We start from the raw sequence: 19,726 nt of genomic DNA, 5'->3' as shown, positions 1-19,726 counted from the left end.
GCTTGTTGTGATTAGGAAACAATTGAAACTTGCATTTTAATCAGGTACAGATCTGTAAGATTTGAGTGCTGTAACTTGTCAGGGAGTGTTCAAAATTTTGTTTTCAAGATTTCTCCTAACAAATTAAATAAAAATATAGTAAAATGGTAGAACTTGAGGAGAAAATTAAACTTTAAGTTAATTTGTGTAATAGTTTCTTATAAAAAAAAAGTTTAAATATTTTTTATACATTGATGAGTAGTTTTGCATACATTTAGATTCAAGAAAATTCAACACCAAATCAAGCAAAATGTTTATTATGAAGATTTTACAACAGCAACATTTATATAAAACAATTTATAGTGTTTGACTTTTAATGGTGAGTGTAAAATTATAGAATAATGTTAGTTTTTATAATTATACAAGCAAAGAATCTTCCTCTTATAAAGAAATTGAATTATAGTTAGGCAAAGGCAGGAACTCAAATATTTGGTTATGAGTAGTATTTACATTACTTCATTTATAGGAGAAATGTATAAACATTGATTTATGACAGTGACTATGATTAATTGTTTTCAAAAACTATTTTAAGTCAACAGAGCATCTTTTAGAAAAATATTTTAATTCTTTTGTGAAAGTATTTTTTTTACTATTACTTTGAAGTAATTGTAATTATTTCTTGTAACTTCCACCCTCTGTAAAACGATTGTTTTTTTTAGTATTTTTCTTATTATAAGTCAACAATCGAAAGTATAAAGTCAAATACTATAGACATAATTATTATTTTAAGGTAATATTTCATAAAGACTCACTTATAATAGTTGCCACACATTATTCCCTTTTTTGGAAGTTTTTTTACAGATGGTTGAACGGTTGGTTTAATCACTCTACCCTAAAAAAGGAGTGAATGAAAACAAACAGGATGAAACTCAAGTTTAAAACAAGTAAAACATACTTATTCTTCTAAAATTAAATAGTTATAATCAATACTAGTATAAAAATAAGATGTTCATTAATAAGTTAATAAAAATAATCCTTTAAGAACAATCATAAAAAATTTATGTAATAATTAATTAAACTGTAACATATGTAGCATTTTAATTTATCAATAATTTATTCAGTTATATTATGAAAAACTATCTTCAACCAACGTGTCCACTGATGGTGATATTTTGTGTCCCCCTAAATCACTGGTTCTCAAAAGGTGTTCCACAGAATCTTTGGATTCCCTGAGTTAGGACCTTTTTTTTGGTTAACCAAAAATGATTATTGAAATCTGTGATAGGTTTGTATTTAACTGATCGATTATTTCTGAAATGATTTAGGTAAAAGGACAATAAAAAAACAGCAAATTTTAAAATATATGTTTACATTTTTTTCCAATGACAATATATTGCATTAACAAATGATTATATCAGTATCTCACGTTCAAAATAAAATAACCTAATTAAAAATTATTTTTCTCTTGTAACTTTTCTCACATTTTATAACAGTTCTTTTACAAAACCAATAATTCAGTTAATTTATTCAATCTGATTTATACAAACGCCAAAAACTGATTAAAGGTTGCAGCAGACTAGCAAATTCAACTGCCTAACATAAAACTTAAATTTAAAACTGCTCCATTGATAAAACGATGAAAAAAATTTCTTTCACATTGTATCTAAATGAATTTGAAGTTTTTTTTCCATCGTATTCACACCTGCTAATTTACTTTTTTTAACAATCGGGATTCTACTAAAAAAGTTAGATTGTTTAAAGTTCTGTAGATGAAAAAAATAAGGAGCAGCAGCCTTAAACTATCTTATTCTATGTAAAAATATTATTGGATTTACCCTCATTTATCAGAGTTTTTAATTACAGTAAAAAACCATAAGAAAGGTAAGAAATTCAATTCAAGTATGAAAGTTTTATGGCATATAATTATCTTAATATTTGAATCTACTGGATTTTGTTTTATGAGCAATATGTGAAAAAATACACTAGAAATACCGTACAATATGCAAAAAAGTGCTATAAATAAACATTTATTAATTTACTATACAATAATTTTAAAAAAAGCTAATTCAGTTTAGTTAATTCAATTTGAAAAAAATATTTACATGTAAAATTTAAAAAAAAAATAATAATACACGAGTTTACTTTTTTTATGCTACATTTTCTCAGAAATTCTATCATTATTTAAAGCTAGGGTCTCCAGAGTTTATGAGTGAAATGGCAAACTTCCTTTTTTCATTGTCAGTTTTTCCTTCTTCTTTTACACAGTAGAATTTCAGTATAATCATAAAATAGAAAATGTTTATTCATTGTTTACACCCACAAAGGTGGTTAATGGATAATCGCAGTTCATAGAATTACATTATATAGATCTTCTGTATTTTGTTGTTGATACAGATATGCTACTTTAATTTTTAACAAAATACCAACATATTAGAAATCATAAAATTTGGTAACCAGTAGTGAAATCAACTATTATTTTCTTACTGCTAATGAATCTAGTTGCTATATATTGTTATTAGGTATGGCCAATAAGTTTTCCTAAATTTATTGTGAGGCCCCTGACCGTAAAATGTTTAGCACCCATAATTTAAAGCATGAAAAGAAATATTTGGATACCGTTGAGTCTTCAAACCAAACATGGTAGAAAAAGTTCAGATCTCCATCTTTCCAAAGACAACAAAAATTCTCAGCACCATCTATGTACTTTCGCCCAGTAGACACCATCTTCCATATCTAAAACGTATTTGGTTTATTTTAAGTAATTCATATTACTAAATGATCATTTTTGATATTAAAATTCAAAATAGGAAAGACTATTCAAAAACAGTATTTCATGCACAAGTTGTTAAGTACTTATGTTACTAAAAACAACAAAAAACTTTTCAATTCATAAATATATAAATTTTTTAACTTACAAAAATTACATCACATATCATACTTTGGGCAATAAGGAAAAATTTTGTCAGATGATTAAATTTTTACTATGGAATCAGTTTCAGTCAAATGTTAGATTTTGTCATTTAAATTGTCATTGTTTAAGTAGTGCTTATCATACTTGTTTATATCTTAATATGTTTTAAAATAGGGACTTCCAACGTTTTTTTTATTTTTCTTATGCTTCACCCAATTCTATTTATATCAGATAATAATTCCCCATCATTCTTAATCTGAAAATACAGTAGGGAACCGATTATCCGAAACAGTCGGGACCATCGCTATTCCGGATAACTGATTTTTCCGGTTTTCTGAATCGCTACAAAAAGCCGTTTTTTTTATTGTTAAACCTAACTTTAAAAAAAAAAAAATTGGAAATAATCTTAAAAATAAGAAAAAACGATGAAGTAATACACTAATGATTATTTCCAAAATGATGGTAAGGTAAACATCTTTAAAAAAAGAAAGAAAAATCGTAAAATCTTACGAGGAAAAAAAAAAATTTTTTTAAAATGGCGAGAAAATTTATCGAATTTTGCTCCGGTTTTCTGATTTCCGGATAACGGGTTCTGTACTGTATAAATATTCCTTTATTTACATTTCAGATGTATTTCAAGAGTTTTATAAAAAACAAAACTTAAATAATTGATATCATTTTAATAGTTTATATTGAATACAAGGGAGCCCGCAGAATAATATAAAAGGGGGTGCGCAACCCTCTAACAAACTACCCCCCCCCCCAAAAAAAAAAAAATTATNTGAATAACATGCCCCCCCCCCAAAAAAAAAAAAATTTAAATTTTCTGTTATTACATTTTGTTTTGTTATAGCATATACTTTCATCTGTTAAATTTTTTTTTGAGATACATTTCTTCATTGTTAACAAGATGATTAAAAAAAAAATATGAATTTCTTGTACTTGCAAATTCACGAGAAACTGAATTGATGACGCAAGCATAGCTACTGACTTTGAAACACAAATAACGACAAACAGTAGTTTCGTATACTAATGTGTTTGCGCACGCTTTACATTGGTATTTATTGTCCTGATGAAGTTTTAGTTATGAGAAGTCAGTTTGTGTTATACACCTTTATTAAACTAAATAAGTAATAGAAAATATAATATTATTTATATTTTATTAAATGAAATTTAAAAATATAGCTTAGATATCTGCCAAGTTTTTACATGCTCAGTGTGCATAAGAAAAGAATCAAAGATGACTCAGAATTCATTGAAAAAGTTATAAACAGATTTGGACAGCAAACAAGAAGATTACAATTCTTGTTTGATTAAACAATTTTTTAATTGTTATGTATCAATAATTACTTAATTATTTGTTTTTGAATAAAAATATTTTATAACAAAATTGCTTTTCTGTATCTCTTTAATTGTATAAAAAAAAAGTCAGGGCGGTGCAAGTGCACCCCGCTGCCGGCGCCCTTGATTGAATAGATTATTGAATACATTATTTTGAATAGATGTATAGTTTAGATTCATAATCTAAAACAAGTTAAATAAAATAGAATGCGTTATTTAAATAGTAAAATGATACTATACCCGAGCCCAGAAGGAAAATACCAGTTATAACAGTTTGACAATAACGATGAAAAAGCAACTCGATATTGAATGTTAATTTTAAAATAATTAAAATTTAAATTTATAAAGCAAACAAAAAATTTTATTTAACAGTTCTATTTAGCATTGTGTTTGGGAACAATTAAATATATAATAAAAAAACATTTTCATTCATTATTCGAGTTTATTTGCATTTTAATGTAATTAAAATAATTAAAATTTAAATTTATGAAGCAAACAAAAAATTTTATTTAACAGTTCCATTTAGCATTGTGTTTGGGAACAATTAAATGTATAATAAAAAAAAATAAAAAAAACATTTTCATTCATTATTCGAGTTTATTTGCATTTTAATGTATAATTAAAAACTGAATAAAAAAGAAAAAGTGTTAGATGACAAAATAATTTGTTTGATACTTTTCTTTAATAGTTAATCAATAAGTTATCAATGCTAATAACAGATAAACTAATATAACTTTAACTATAAGATTATTATAATTCATGAAATTTGCTAGACTAAACTGAATATGTATATATGATGACAAAATAATTTGTTCGATACTTTTCTTCAATAGTCAATCAATAAGTTATCAATGGTAATAACAGATAAACTAATATAACTTTAACTATAGGATTATTATAATTCATGAAGTTTTCTAGACTAAACTTAATATATTAAGAATTTAACTATATTCACCCATAATTAGAGATGTGTGGTAATTGAAAACACTTTTTTGTATACAATAAAAATTTAGTTACTACAAATTACTATTTATGGTAGTGAATTACTTTTAACTTGAGTGAGGGTGTACCATTCAGATGAGTTTTCTTCAAAGTAATAATGGGAGCAATCATGCAATCACAGTTTCTGTCTATGTAAATAAAATGAATAAGACCAGGATAGTCTGTAATATATTTGACACAATTAAGGAATTCAATACAACTCATTAGAAATTCATATTCAAATCAACTGCAGAGTGTTCTCTAATCACTTACATTAATGCATACATTTGAGGATCTTGATCAAAAGTGAAAGCTACAGGGTAAACACAAACAAATTCCCTGATATCGTCTAATTTCGCTGATTTTGTAATCACTGGCACAAATTTAGTTATTAATTGTTCAGTTATGTCGTATTATATATTATGTCATATCTTATGCATAAAATATGTAACAAAACACTAACGTATTTGCTATTAAAGTTGAAAATAAAAACAGTTTTGTCTAAAAAGACAAATTTTTCTTTTTAAATATTGAACTTTTAGAAACCTAAAACTCCAATTGATTAATTTTCCCAGGATTTTAGGAAATTTTAGTTAATTTCTTTGACATTTCCCTGATTTTTCTAGAGTCATAAAAATTCCCGAATTTTTCCAGTTGTGGCCACTCTGAAGTATCAAAATTTAATTTGCAAAGATGGCAACAAATATTTATTTATCAAAAAATGAAAAAAAAGTGAATTAAGATTTGATAATACCAAGGTCAGTTTTTGTAAAGAGAAAAGTAAAATGCGGCATATTCATAGATTCTATCGTTGATGTATCATTTGAATCTTCTAATAGAAGAGAATCTAAAAGACGTCTCGCTTTTAAATATGCCAAAAGTTTCAAGTTTTTAAAGAGCCAAAGTTAAGTATTTGTATATTTCAAATAATTATATCTCAATAACTTCTACTTGTTTGTCTATGTTCTCCATTATATTACATTTTATGGTTTATACTTAGAAGTGTAAGTTTTAATAAAAATTTCTGAATGTTTATAATAAAACAAATATATATTGAATATACAGAGGGAAAAACAAACGGATCACCCTGCAATGAAAATTATAGCAATTTAAAATTTTTAACCCACAATTTTTTTCAGTTTTGATGAGTGACTAATTATTCTTGTAGAAAAAAATCATCTCTCTTGAGATCCTTATTTTATAAATTGGCTCAAAAGTAACAAAAACACTGAATAAATAAAAAAAATAATAATAAAATTGAGAGTTTAAAATGTTGCCAAATATAAATCTTAATGTTAATATCGAAATTTTTAAAAACATGAAAAACTCAAATGGAATAAAACAGCCTCGAATTAGAACAGTTATATAATATAAGATTATCATTTATATTGTTCAAAAGTAAAATAACTTTTCATTTACTGCTTCATATTGTGGCCCACATTCTGTATTCTTAAGTTTGAGTATTTTTTTTTTTAAATTACAGTTGATTATTTTTCAAATTCAGGACATCCTTCATTTTTCCAGGATTAACATCTATCAACAAAATGTTCTTACATAATATTATAATGAATAAATAAAACATTTTTAAATGAATAAAAATAAAGATGATTGAGAAACAACCACACGGGTTGGTAAGTGGAGCAAGCATGAGGGTGGATTTTTCTAGTCTTTTTAAAAGACTATTTTTTAAAACACACTGGATTGCATTAACAAACGATTTAAAAGAGTCCATAATTTAAACTTTTAAAACACCATTTTATTAAATAAAATTAAAATAAAAGGATATGATGCCATAGTGATGTTCTGCACTGATTTAACTTCAAGAAAATCGGCAACATCGCTGAGGCGTTTAACACTGAGCTTCTGAATCACTTTAAATATTTCTTGGTGATCTGGCAAGTGGGACTTTTGCTCATATTGAAGGCAGGGTCGGGCAATGATGTCCTCAAAGACCGTCATGAGCAGTTCACAACATGAAGAGAGTCCAGATTCCAATCTGCAACACAATTATTATAAAATAAATCCTGAATAGAGTGATATCTAAAAGTGATTGTGGAGCTAAAATCATTTACCTTGGATTTGTTATCTTGTTTTTGGGGTTTTTGAAGAATTCTTCAAGGTCAGATTGCTTTAATTGGTCCCATTTTGTTATTAACCTTCTAACATGTCTTTCCCTATCAACGGGGGCCTAAATGACAAAAATTTATTAAGTAAAACCGAAAAATACTAAAATTATAACATTTAAAGTTATGGAAGTAAAAAAAAAACTTATACAGAGTAAACCTGCAACCAATGCTATTTTATTTGATAACCATCGTTGAACAGCTGACCCAATTCTGAGTTTCTATGACCCAATTCTATGTTCAACTCTGTAACCTTCTAGTTTTGAATTCAAGCCATAAAACAAGGGAACTCATGGATCAAGCATTGGAACAAACTAGTCATTGTAGAGGTCCTTTTTATAAAACTAACCCACATTTGCGTTACATGAAGAGGAAAACCATGAAAACTTCCCATGGTTAAGAAGGTGACAAAGGTATTCTAACCCATGATCTGTCTACCACTGAGGATACTTTACATCAGCAGTGTAGTGGTTGTGAGCCGTAAGCATAATTGGTATCAATCAGCAACCGAGAATTCAAACCTGCATCACCTCATTAGGAGGTGAACACTCTACCCCCTGAGCTATCACGACTCATTAATAATTTTAAAAAATTTTCAACAACTAGCATTTAAAATTTAATTATATTCTTTGCCTAGAATTAAAAAAAGATATATAGATATTTATGTAATATGCATATCAGTACATTATCGTAGCTAAAGATATATANTATAAATATATATATATATATGTATATATATATACAGAGAGAGATTTATCTTCAGATGCAATAGTGTACCATGAGAGGATGTGATATAACTACACTTATTTTTCAAATTATTTACAATTCTAGTTTAACTAAAACTTCCATTCCTTATATTAAGAAAAAAAGATTACTCGTTAACAATTTTCATTATTAATTTTAAAAATTTGACTAAAAATTTTTGAATTTATTATGATGAACAGAAAACTAGCTTTCTCGCATGTACCCCATGTTCCCCCCCCCCCCAAAAAAANCCCAAAAAAAGAAAAGCCGCAGAGGCTCAGGGGAGATTCGAGTGTTCACCTCACAATGAGGTGCCCCATATTCAAATCCCAGCGGTGGCTGGTTGATATGAATTTTGCTTCCATCTAGCACCAACCACAGTGCTGAATGTAAAATATTTGTGGTAGTATACCAATCAGGAATTAGAATCCCCTTGCTGTCTTGTTAACCATGAGAAGTTTTTATGGTTTCCCTCACAATGTAACGCAAATGCAGGTTAGTTCCATAAAAAAGCCTTCCATGAAGGTTAGTTGAAGTAATTCTTGAACCAGGAGTTCCCTTGTCTTCTGGGTTGGGTTCAAAATTACAAAGCTACAGAATTGAACATTATAGTCGTAAATTCAGAGTTTGATCAGGTTATAAAATGCTGGTTATAAAATAAAATAAAAAAAGGAAAAATTTAAGTTAGCAGAGAAAATAAAAGAAGTTTGCTATAAAATCAAAATATAATTAATAATAAAATGAAATCACATACTTTCATTTTCCAAAGCATATCAGTCAATTTTTTGAAGTCTCTTTCAAGATCTACAAAATTGCCCATAGGATGGCGTTGAAGAGGATGATATAGTAAATTATTTAACTGCTTAATAAGTGAAGCTATATTCCCAGATAGGACTCCTTGTGCAGTAAACTATAGAATACAAATTAATTCTTTTATATCATTTACACTAAAGTTATATTATATCAACAAACATAAGTAGATTTTTCAAATAATTTGAAATTTTTTCAATAGAATAGATGACTGGAATAGGGTAGTGACACTTTAACTATTTTATATGAAATCAAACTATGTTATTCGTAACCGAAAAGCAGGTCTGTTATGTAATGAGCCCTGCTTGGAAAAGGACAAGCCTACTTCAAAACTGATGTTTGTTCAGATTTTATTGATAAAATTGAAGCAAATATTTATATTTTAATTGTAAGCTCGTCTAACATTTAACTTCGCTACCTCACAAAATGAAAAGATAACTAGTTATTGATTATGTGGCATGACAATTGTGAATAACCAAAAACTTAGAAAGCACTGGGTTCAAAAATTTTTTTAAAAACAATTCGTAAAATATTTCAGAAAAAATATTAGAATTTGGCAAGAACACTCAACACTCTTGAAAAAGTGTGTTTCTTTGCCAATGGTGCTGTTTTTATAAGTTTTCCAAGCCAAAATTATACAAAAATTCATATCCATTCCAGGTATTAAAGCTTTAGTTTATTAATAAGACATCAAAGATTTTAAGATATTCATAATTTCAAAAATCAATCATTAAGTAAAAAGAAAAAAAAATTTCAAAACAGAAACAATAAAATATGAAATGCATATGTTCAATATATGTTCAATATGTTTCAATATATATTGAAAAATTATTGTACTTATTTCTAATTAAAAAGAAATTTATTAAATATTGAGTTGTTTCTTGACATAGAGCACATACATTTAAATATTTGTAAAAGACAAATTGATAATGAAGTTTATAGTCTATAGAGCATTGTAACTTGCGCATAAGAAGTTTTGTTATCTATCAAATACAAGAAGATATATGTGATGACTACTATAAATGTATTATCCAGCCGGCCAAAGTCTCCCTATCTAGTAAATCGTGACTGGAGCATGTTAAATCTGTCGGCTCACAATGTCCACAATGTTCCCATAACGAGTAATACTTTACTGGGGGTACTGAAATGTTGGTTCTCTCATTCTCTGGATCAGGTCAAAATTATGATCTGTGTATGAATGGGTTCAACCGATAAGTGGATGTGACGAATGGGGGTGGCAGAAGTCGAATTTTTGGCCATAGATGGCGCCAGTTTAAAACAAGAACAATTGCACCCCTTGCTTTAATGGCCTACGACAACAATAACTATAAAAGTATTTAAAAACCACTTTTTTGCTTCTTTTTATCAAAATATTTATAACAGAAAACCATACCTAACTTTTTCCTTCAAAATAAAAACATTAAATTTAATAAATTTAACAGAATAAATCTAGAAAAAAATGCCCAAAATACTTCACATAGAATTAAAAGGAAACAGTAACTTTGAGTAATCCAGCTTTTAGTGTAATATAATGAATGAAGCTATAGATTTTCAGCGATAAAGCATTAAAGAATTTTAATAGTAAAATATTAAAGAATTAAAAAAATTTTATTAAAACATATAAAATAGAATGTACACATAAAATAAAATAAACAATCGATGTGAAATTTATAAACTAATTATATTTGGATAGAAATAATAATGTTGCAGAATGCTGTATTACTATAATAAAATTCTAATGTACAGAAAAACACATGATAAACTAATGTAAACATTTACAAACTCTTACAAAACTGTGAGAGTGATTCTATTTATAAAGTTAATCTATTTATATTTTTGATTTATAGGTTTTTCAAAAGTGATGAACAATTTGAAAAATTAATTAAGAAAAAAAGGAAAATTTTTGATTTTCCAATAACAAATTACAATAATTTATCTTCCCCAAGTCAAAATTAGATCTGAAAACATTTTTTTTTACTTAATTTGCAGCACCATCTGTTGCTAGACTTTAGAAATAATTGTGAAACTTGATAAGAATAAATTCACTGGTTTTCAAAGCAAAACACAGAAAATGAAAAAATCTTTCCCTTCTGCCCAGCAGTGCTATCTTTTGACAAACTTTGTATTTAATTTTGAAACATCAGAATAAATAACTTAATTTTCTAAACAAAATGCAGAAAATCATATAAATCTTCTACTCACATAGTTTTTTAAAACGAAACCCAGTAAATATTTTATTAACAGACCTTACAAAGTTATTAAGGATTTCTAGTAAAAAATTATTTTAAAATTATATACTTTAATCTTAATGAAAACATATGCCAAAAAAAAAAATATATTACCTCATACAGAATTGTAAGGGTGATTCTGTTTGTGACTTCAATTATGTAGAGAATATGGGGCACAAGTAGGCCAGCTCGTGACTTTAAATAGATCAGTAAACTGTGGGAACCAACTTTACTCTCTTCCTAAAAAATATTTTTAAAAAATTTTGAAAAATTTAACAGAGTATGCAATGAGTGAAAAAAAATCATTATCACCTAAATAGCTATTAATCTAATGTCATAACCTACTGACATTATAAATAAAATAAAAAAATAAAATCAGTATTTTTCAATTTTTTTAGAAACTAATTTCAATTTATCAAGACCCGTTATCAGTGATTTCGTCCAAATTCTGTATTTTACTATTAATAAATAGATTGTTCATAACGATGAATATTATTAAACTGATAATAATTAATGATTATTAACATCTAATTTTTGCTGTAATAGGATAACCAAGTTTCTTGAATACGTACAAGAATTTTTTATTCGCAGTTTTCAAAATATAAATTCAAAAATATAAATAAAAAAATTTAAAAAGTGAAAATAACAGTACCTCCCATATTTTGAGAATCAAGATCGCTAATCTACGAAAAAAAATATGTTTACTCAGACAAGAATGTTTTTGCATGTAATTTCATAGAAAGCATACTTAAAAGATGTTCTTCAAACCATAAACTATAGCATTTTAGCACACAAAAAATCTTATAAAAAATTAAGTAAATTATAAAACAAGAATTAAAGTGATACTTGATTCAATAAATAAAATGATTTAATATTAACATTTCACTTACTTCTTTGAAACCGGATGATTCTGAAATAAAAATAAAATATTCAATTTAGATTTTTAGAATTGTATTTAATATGAAAGAAAATTTTAAAAAATCAATGAATTAATGAATCAAATTAGTTTATATTTCAACCTTTTGTTATGAAATATAATTTTATTATAAGAGCTTTCCGAATTTTTAGGACTACAAGAAAAAAATATCTGAAAAAAATAAAACTAGGTATCAACATTCTGGAAAAATTTTAAATGCAATGACAAATTTTATAAGTTTGTTATAAATTTTATAAGCTTTAACTTCACTTCAATTTTAGGTAATCAGTCTGTCAGTAGTAACAAGGTATTTAATTTGCAATTATTTTTGGTGGATAATAATTAGTTAAAACATTTTGTTTCCTCGAACTTTTGCTACCAATTTTTAAATTTTTCTCAGATATGGCTACTCTGGTATAGGTTTTATTAATATATATTTAAGTTATAACAAATAAGTTAACATAGTATAGTTTTGATATTTAAAAATTTCATTACCCAGAACTTAAAAGTAGATAAGTATATAAAAAAGAAACATTACTTTTTGTTTGATTTTCTTCATTGAGTAAAGCTGCTTTGGTTACATTAGATATTGGGATAAAAAACTAGAAAAAAAACATTAAAATGATTACAAAATAATTCAACAAAAATATAAAAACACATATTTTAATTTTATATCGAAAATAATTTCGATTTGTCAATGAAAAAAAAATTAAGAAAAAAGTTTCTTCCGGATTCAAAATATACAAAGGTAAATAATATACTGCCAGGACAATTAATATAATTATATAATAAATTGCACTGAATTAAGAACCTAATTTTTATTTAAAAAGATATTAAAAGTATGCTAGAGAAAAATATACACATTCATTTACAGAGCTTAATGCAAATTTTATAATGTAAACTTCTTCTTCCATAGCATGACAGCCTAAGGTGGGTCCTAGCCTTCTCAAGAATTTTCTTCCAGCCTTTTCTAGAATTTTCTTCTAGCATCTCTTTTCTGTTGTCCATGGTCTTCCCATTATTCACTCTCAGGATGACAAAATCTCTTTCTAGGCAGTAAATTTGTCAGAGGTTGGATCGGCCATTAGCTCTTATTCCAGTGGACTAGGCCAAAATATTTTTGGGTTAATCATTCCATATTCATTCTAATAACGTGGCCAGCCCATTTAATTCTTTGTATTTTTATGTGGTTGATGACAGTAAAGTTATAGATTAGAGCGTCATACTGAACCCCATCAGCTTATGCCAACAACAGTTCTTAATATCTGCCACTCTAAGCTTCCAAGAGCACTTTCATTGTTTTGAATAATTGCCAAGTTTCTGAGTAGGTGAGAATAGGTCTAAGACTAATAATAATAATAGGTCTAATTAACAGTTTAGTTTTTCTTTTAATTAAGTTCGATTTCAAATACTTCCTTAATTGTTAAAAGCATCTGTTAACAGTGATGACTCTCTTCCGTATTTCAGATGTGTTATACATCTGTTAATATTAATTTTGTTAATATTGACTTTGAAGCCCAGATATGTATCACAATCAACTTTAAATAAATGAACTTGTAACAAAACAAAAAAAAAGATTTTATCACATATTTATTCATAAAAAAAACTTAAATTAGCAAGTATTTTAAGCAAACAAATCTAGAAAGGAGAATTAATTACTAATTAATGATAAAATGGAAAAATATGCTTCAAGCTGTAAGTTCAGTTCTTTAGAGTTTAAAAATATCTTCCAAAACAACTGGCAGAGGGGGTATACAAAAAAAATCTTTTTACCAATTAATGGTCATAACAACATAATGGTGATTAAGAATGATCACTTTGCTTCAAATAACTTGCACGCTGAAAGCGTCTACAAGGTATAGTAAAATGGTCATGTGCCACATAATCCAATACTTTCTAGTTACAAACTGAGTAGTGGATGAATTGATACGTTGAATGTTATAGAGCAAGATGACAAAAATATTCAATAAAAAATCCACAGGGAAGAAAAATGCATTGAAAGCGAAAAGGAGAGAAAAAAAAGATACATTGATCATGGGAATAGAACAAGTAAAAATCTAAAATTCCATTCCATCATTTTAAATAATACCTCATCATCAGAGAGCGGGTTTTCTATTTCTTCAGACTTTGATGTAGTTGTTGGGGTTTTCAATACTTGTACAATAAGAATTAAAAACAAAAGTATCTCTTTAGACAAGTGTCCTGAATTTCGGCTGTAAACATAACAAGAAGTTAAATTTTCTAAAAAAATAATTAGGGTAAAAAAGTTTGTCAAAAAATATTACAAAATTTATAGAAACAAATTTACTTTACTTATAATAGCATGAATTGATTATACAGTTGGTATGCTGTACTACACTATAATAACTGAGCAAAAATAACTCTTTTAATGAAATTCTTCAATCACAACATATTTCTTCACAAAAATTTTAACATGAATGAGTTTTTACTCAAGTGTTATATAAAAGTGCAGTTTAATTGTAATCTAGATTGGAAAATATGATTCAATATACTTTTCATCCATAAATCTTAAAATTTTACTCTTTTTATGGAGCTAACAGAAAGCTCTAAATAACAAAAATAGTTTAAACATAACGCAGATGTGATCAAACAGAACATTCTGAAATACTTATTGTGACATTCTTTTACGAATCAATTGTTAAAATTTTAAAAATAAACAACTACTCAAATAATAAAATTAATGATGAAATATGCATGCAATTAATGTGCTTCCAGAAAAATTAAGTGACCATTTTTTCAACAGAAACTCTCTTGTACTGCTAATGAACTATGGTTTCAAGAGCGTTGAGCAATTAACACATTGAGCACAGATGTAGAGAAATTTTATTAATGTAGACAATACAAATAGTTCTCATAGATGGTGGACTTTAAATATCTATGTGCATAACAGTGGGGCAATTATTGATGACAGGTTGGCCAAAGTAGGGCAGCCAGTGAGGCATTATTGATGACAAGCCAGTCCAAGTATTGTAGCCAATAAAGCATTCATTGATACTGTACTCAATGCGTTAACATACCTCAGTACTAGTATTTCCATGGATAATAATATAAAAATTTTAATTGATTACAGATTATTTAGAGTTAATAAATGTTAACATGGCTTAAAAATTTATAAAACTGAACTTCTAAATTTCAAGAAAAAAAAACCCAGTTAAACTCTTTTTAGACCTATCATATTGTATGGTTGGGACGGCTGGCCATTACCGAAAATAGGTGAAGACAGACTTTTGATCATTGAAACAAAAATTATTTGGAAAATATGTGGTTCAATTAGAAAAACGATAGATAGAAAATTTTGTTTAATCATAAAATCTACAGAAAATACAAACAATATCATATTGCCAGAGCCATCAAAGCTTATCATATCAGATATTTCGGGCATTTTTCACAACTTGAACCCTATTAAAAAGGTCATCTATGTAAGCCAGGATACAAGAAAAAGTAGAAAAAACTTGCACAAGATGGATGGATTGTGTAGATGTAGATTTAAGACATTAAAAGTCAATCATTGGCAGAATATGTTTAAAGAAGAAGAAACATGGGTTGAATTAAATGCCTCATTAAAATAGTTTTTAAGGCACCAAAACAGATATCCTGCTACATCATATTGAATATATATTACATGTTATATAACCTTTAATTATGGCAAGCTGCATTTTATATACTAATATTATTATTTAATTTTTAAGAAATAACCTTACATATACATTACATTAAACATAAATTTCATTTCTGAGTAAGTTTTAAAACAACAAACCTAGAATAGAGGGCCAAAAGTTTAGTATCTACTAGGACAAAGGCATGTAAGTATGTTCCATCTTTGTGGGTTTGTCTAACTTTTTCAAGAACTACTTGTAGTAAATTTATACACATTGCTGTTATGTCTTGATTAATTATCAGTCTTTCAACTGCCTACAAACAAGAGAACGAATCAGAAATAATACAGAACAATTAATTATCAGTTATACAGCTGTCTGAAAAGAAGAAATAAATCATTAATAGTCCATTATTAGTAGTTCAAATGCCTGCAACAAATAAAATCCCAAATACCATCTGTAGCTATTAATTAATTGCTATTAATTAGTAGCTATTAATAAACTGTCCACACAAAAAATAATAATCTAACTATATAGAATAGATAAATATAATTTTGAATTAAATAAAAAATAAACAGTTATATAAGTGTTGAAATCACTAAAGTAATAAAATTTTAAAGTTTCTAATCATTGTTATTTCTCACCTATATAAACCTGTGCTCACAGTTAGCTCATTGAAACTGATAGAGAAAATATTTTTTTAAGAATAATTTTCGAATTTAATTCAACTTAAATTGACAATAGTAAACATTGCTCATCAGTCATTCTATTTCAGAAAAAGAAAAGTTATTCTAAATTTGTCAATAAGTCATTCTATTTCTTAAAAATTAATTTATTTAAAAAACTAAACTCAGTGGCACGAAAGCTCATAGAGGGCAAAGCCCATCTCAGTTTTCTTGACCTTGGATTTTAGGATGCAGGAACAGATGTTTTGGTTGGGTGGTCTACCAAACGCGGATTCACCAGTGTTTAGGCCCCAAGCATGCTGGGTGAAAGACTGAGCCAAACTTGACGAGTCCGAGGATCAAACCCAGGACCTGTGGCACGAAAGCGCGAAGAGCTACCACTCAGTCACCGGGCATCATTTAATTAACTTATTTAAATTAAATGTACGCAAACAAAAAAAATTGAGCTTTAAAATAGCTTTTAAATAAAAATTTAATCATTTATGAAGAAAAAATAAACAGAAAACATTTACAAAATTAGGATAAAATATCAAACTTGGAAAATAAATATACATTGAATACTGATTTTCTTATTTTTTTATTACATCAATATAAAAAGTTTTTAATATTGAGTTGTTAGACATCTTAAAATGAATTAATTGTTAAACTTGCTATTACAAACTTAAATTACCTCAACCAAATATATCTGCTGTTCTGATTTTAAAACTCTCCACTTGTTCAAAATTAGAACAATTAGTTCAGATCTAGAAATAGATTCATTAAGAGGAATGTTTTCACCTTTCAACCTAAAAGAATAAAGCAATTTTTATTATTATACATCCTATTTTTTACATAATACACCATATTATTTTTTAAATTGTTAACTCTCCAAGGGTTGAATCCTTGAGTAAAATTTCTCTGAAATCACTTAGCTATGCTCCCTTCCTTTCATGGAATATATCAGAAGAAGAATTTTTGGGGTGTGAGAAAGTTTGCAGTTTAAAGTTCGGAAAAAGCCAGGACTCATGCTCAGAGGGTAAAACTAAATAACCAAACTGAAACCAAATAATAACCAAACTGAATCTGGAATAAGATCTGGCCACGTTTTCACACCACAGCAGATAGATATCTCTTTACAATTTTAATTTGAGAAACTCTGTTAAGTAGGAAAAAAATTTAAACAAATTTATATAGCTAATTTAAAGAGTTACTATTATTTTGAATCTAAATTGGCAATTATTTTTCTTTTATATAGGGAGTTTACAATCTAATTACTTTGATAATCAGATAAAAATTATTTTTTAAAGCCTTTATGCATCTTCCAATGCTTTTCATATGTTAGAGATATTTTCCTGTAAATAAGAAATTTTTCATAATCAAATACAAAAAAATTTTAAAAACTTATATTGTATAGTTCCAATCACAAATTTTTGACAATTTCATGTAAAAAAAAAAAAATTATATTTTTTATTTTTAATAACTGTTTTAATCTATATTTTCGGAATAGAACTTTTAAAAGTATTGACATTAATTGATGCTAACGAACATTTAAATGAGAAAGTATCAAAAAAGTTTTCTAGCTCTAACCAATTATTAGTGAGGTCAATAAAAACAGAGCTTAAATCTTCGACAATCAATTTATTTGTAGAAAAAGCTTAAGAAAATTCCTTATGAAAATCATGCACAATTCACACTTATTAAACAAACAAAAAATTTCTTTCTTTTTTTTATGATTTTGAACCTTGATTTTCTATTCTCAAATTCAATAATGTTTGGTAAGAATTTAGAAACATTTTTGTCACATTAATATAAATTCCCTAATAATTATAAAAAATTCATCACGTAATTAAGCAACACTGTAAATAAATTATATATAGCATAAAATGAAAAATTATTATCACATAATTAATAATATAATTATTTCAATAACCACATAATCATTTCATAAATTATTTGAAACAATCATAATTAAATTGTTAGGGTTAATAAATACCTGCCAACCTTTAATGACCAAAATCAGCAAGATAATAGTTTTTTATTGCATAATATACAATTACAAAAATTAAATTCTTCTATAGTTTTTCTTCTTCTGAAACTGCCATAAGGTGAATTTTTTTAAAGAAATATTATTATTTAAAATAAGAAGAAAATTTGGAAAGTAGTCAAATACAAACAAAAGTTATCAAAATTCTGAAATTAGAAAGTATACTTACAAATGTAGCGTAGGTCCAAATAACATCTCTACTACAATTAAAAATAAGCTAAGTTCCTTTTGAACTTCTTCAAGTTTTTCCTCTTCATGACAAATACTTACAGCAACGTAATTCAACACCTAAAAAATAAAATTAAGACATAACAAAAACCTCCAAACATACATTTAAAATTTGAAGAAATAAATAACTTATAGAGTACTATTTTTAAATCATATGAAATATATCTTTTTTTTATTGAATTAAAAAGAAATTGTGATTTAAAATGTTGTTAAAAATTTTTTTAAATTAGAACATTTGAAATTAGAAGAAATTGTAGAACTTAAGTTTGAAAATAAAATTATAATTGTTTCTTAAATGAAGAGTTAAAGATAGGAAAATAAACTTTTTACAATCACAAATTTGGTTCATTAATTCATTCCTAAATGAAAACTTTTTATTTGCTTTGTAATTAATAAAATAAAATAATAAATCATTATTTGAAGAGCCTGGCAATGCTTCGATAAATAATATAAACATGCATTCAAATATTGTTTTAAGCCCGAAATTGAATAACAATAATTTTAAAATAATTGTTAATAGCATTCATTCTTAAAAGCAAACTGACCAAAACATTTTTGTAAGTTTGCAATATTTTGTCTCGGTTGATATCATTTATACTTAAGGCTAAACTCATAAGCAAGTATTTTATTTAATAAAACCAAATACATTTTATAAGCATGTGCAGTATTTTATTTGTTTGTAAAGACAGTAGAGAACCGATTATCCGGAACGATCGGGATCATCGATATTCCGGATAACTGATTTTTCCTGTTTTCTGAATCGCTACAAAAAGTCGTTTTGTTTATTGTTAAACAAAACTAAAAAAAAAATTGGAAATAATCTTAAAAAGAAAAAAAAAACGATGAAGCAATACACTAATGATTATTTCCAAAATGAGGGTAAGGTAAACATCTTTCAAAAAAGAACGAAAAATCCTAAAATCTTATGAGGGAAAAAAAATTTTATTGAGTTTCGTTCCGGTTTTTCTGTTACTGTACAATAATCAGTGTAACCAGCAAATTATGAATGTAACCAGCAGCGTCCAGAAGCCAAATAATCAGTGTAATCAGAAAATAACAGAGTTAAAAGCAATCTGATAAACTATAAAGTTAAATAAATTTTAAATTTCAACTTCAGTAGATCTTGAATAGCTAGAATT

General features: G+C 26.6%; 1 protein-coding gene across 2 annotated transcripts in view; it reads right to left on the bottom strand.

Annotated features, from left to right (window-relative positions):
• Positions 1-19,726, bottom strand: part of LOC107448375 (Hermansky-Pudlak syndrome 1 protein) — a 28,438-nt gene that overhangs the window by 6,087 nt on the left and 2,625 nt on the right. For both annotated transcript variants that reach the window (XM_043045215.2, XM_071177242.1), the window contains exons 3-15: positions 18,529-18,647; positions 17,007-17,121; positions 15,812-15,966; positions 14,123-14,246; positions 12,572-12,635; positions 12,008-12,027; positions 11,232-11,357; positions 8,834-8,989; positions 7,285-7,400; positions 6,999-7,208; positions 5,279-5,405; positions 2,596-2,712; positions 792-871 (exon numbers count right to left, since the gene is read on the bottom strand). In XM_043045215.2, coding sequence (XP_042901149.1) covers positions 792-871; positions 2,596-2,712; positions 5,279-5,405; positions 6,999-7,208; positions 7,285-7,400; positions 8,834-8,989; positions 11,232-11,357; positions 12,008-12,027; positions 12,572-12,635; positions 14,123-14,246; positions 15,812-15,966; positions 17,007-17,121; positions 18,529-18,647 — 1,529 coding nt within the window. The remainder of the gene's footprint in view (positions 1-791; positions 872-2,595; positions 2,713-5,278; positions 5,406-6,998; positions 7,209-7,284; positions 7,401-8,833; positions 8,990-11,231; positions 11,358-12,007; positions 12,028-12,571; positions 12,636-14,122; positions 14,247-15,811; positions 15,967-17,006; positions 17,122-18,528; positions 18,648-19,726) is intronic.

The sequence above is a fragment of the Parasteatoda tepidariorum genome, chromosome 2 (genome assembly GCF_043381705.1).
Source record: "Parasteatoda tepidariorum isolate YZ-2023 chromosome 2, CAS_Ptep_4.0, whole genome shotgun sequence".
Taxonomy (NCBI): Eukaryota; Metazoa; Arthropoda; class Arachnida; order Araneae; family Theridiidae; genus Parasteatoda; species Parasteatoda tepidariorum.
The sequence above is the reverse complement of the archived record's forward strand: the minus strand, read 5'-3'. Positions and strand labels throughout refer to the sequence as shown.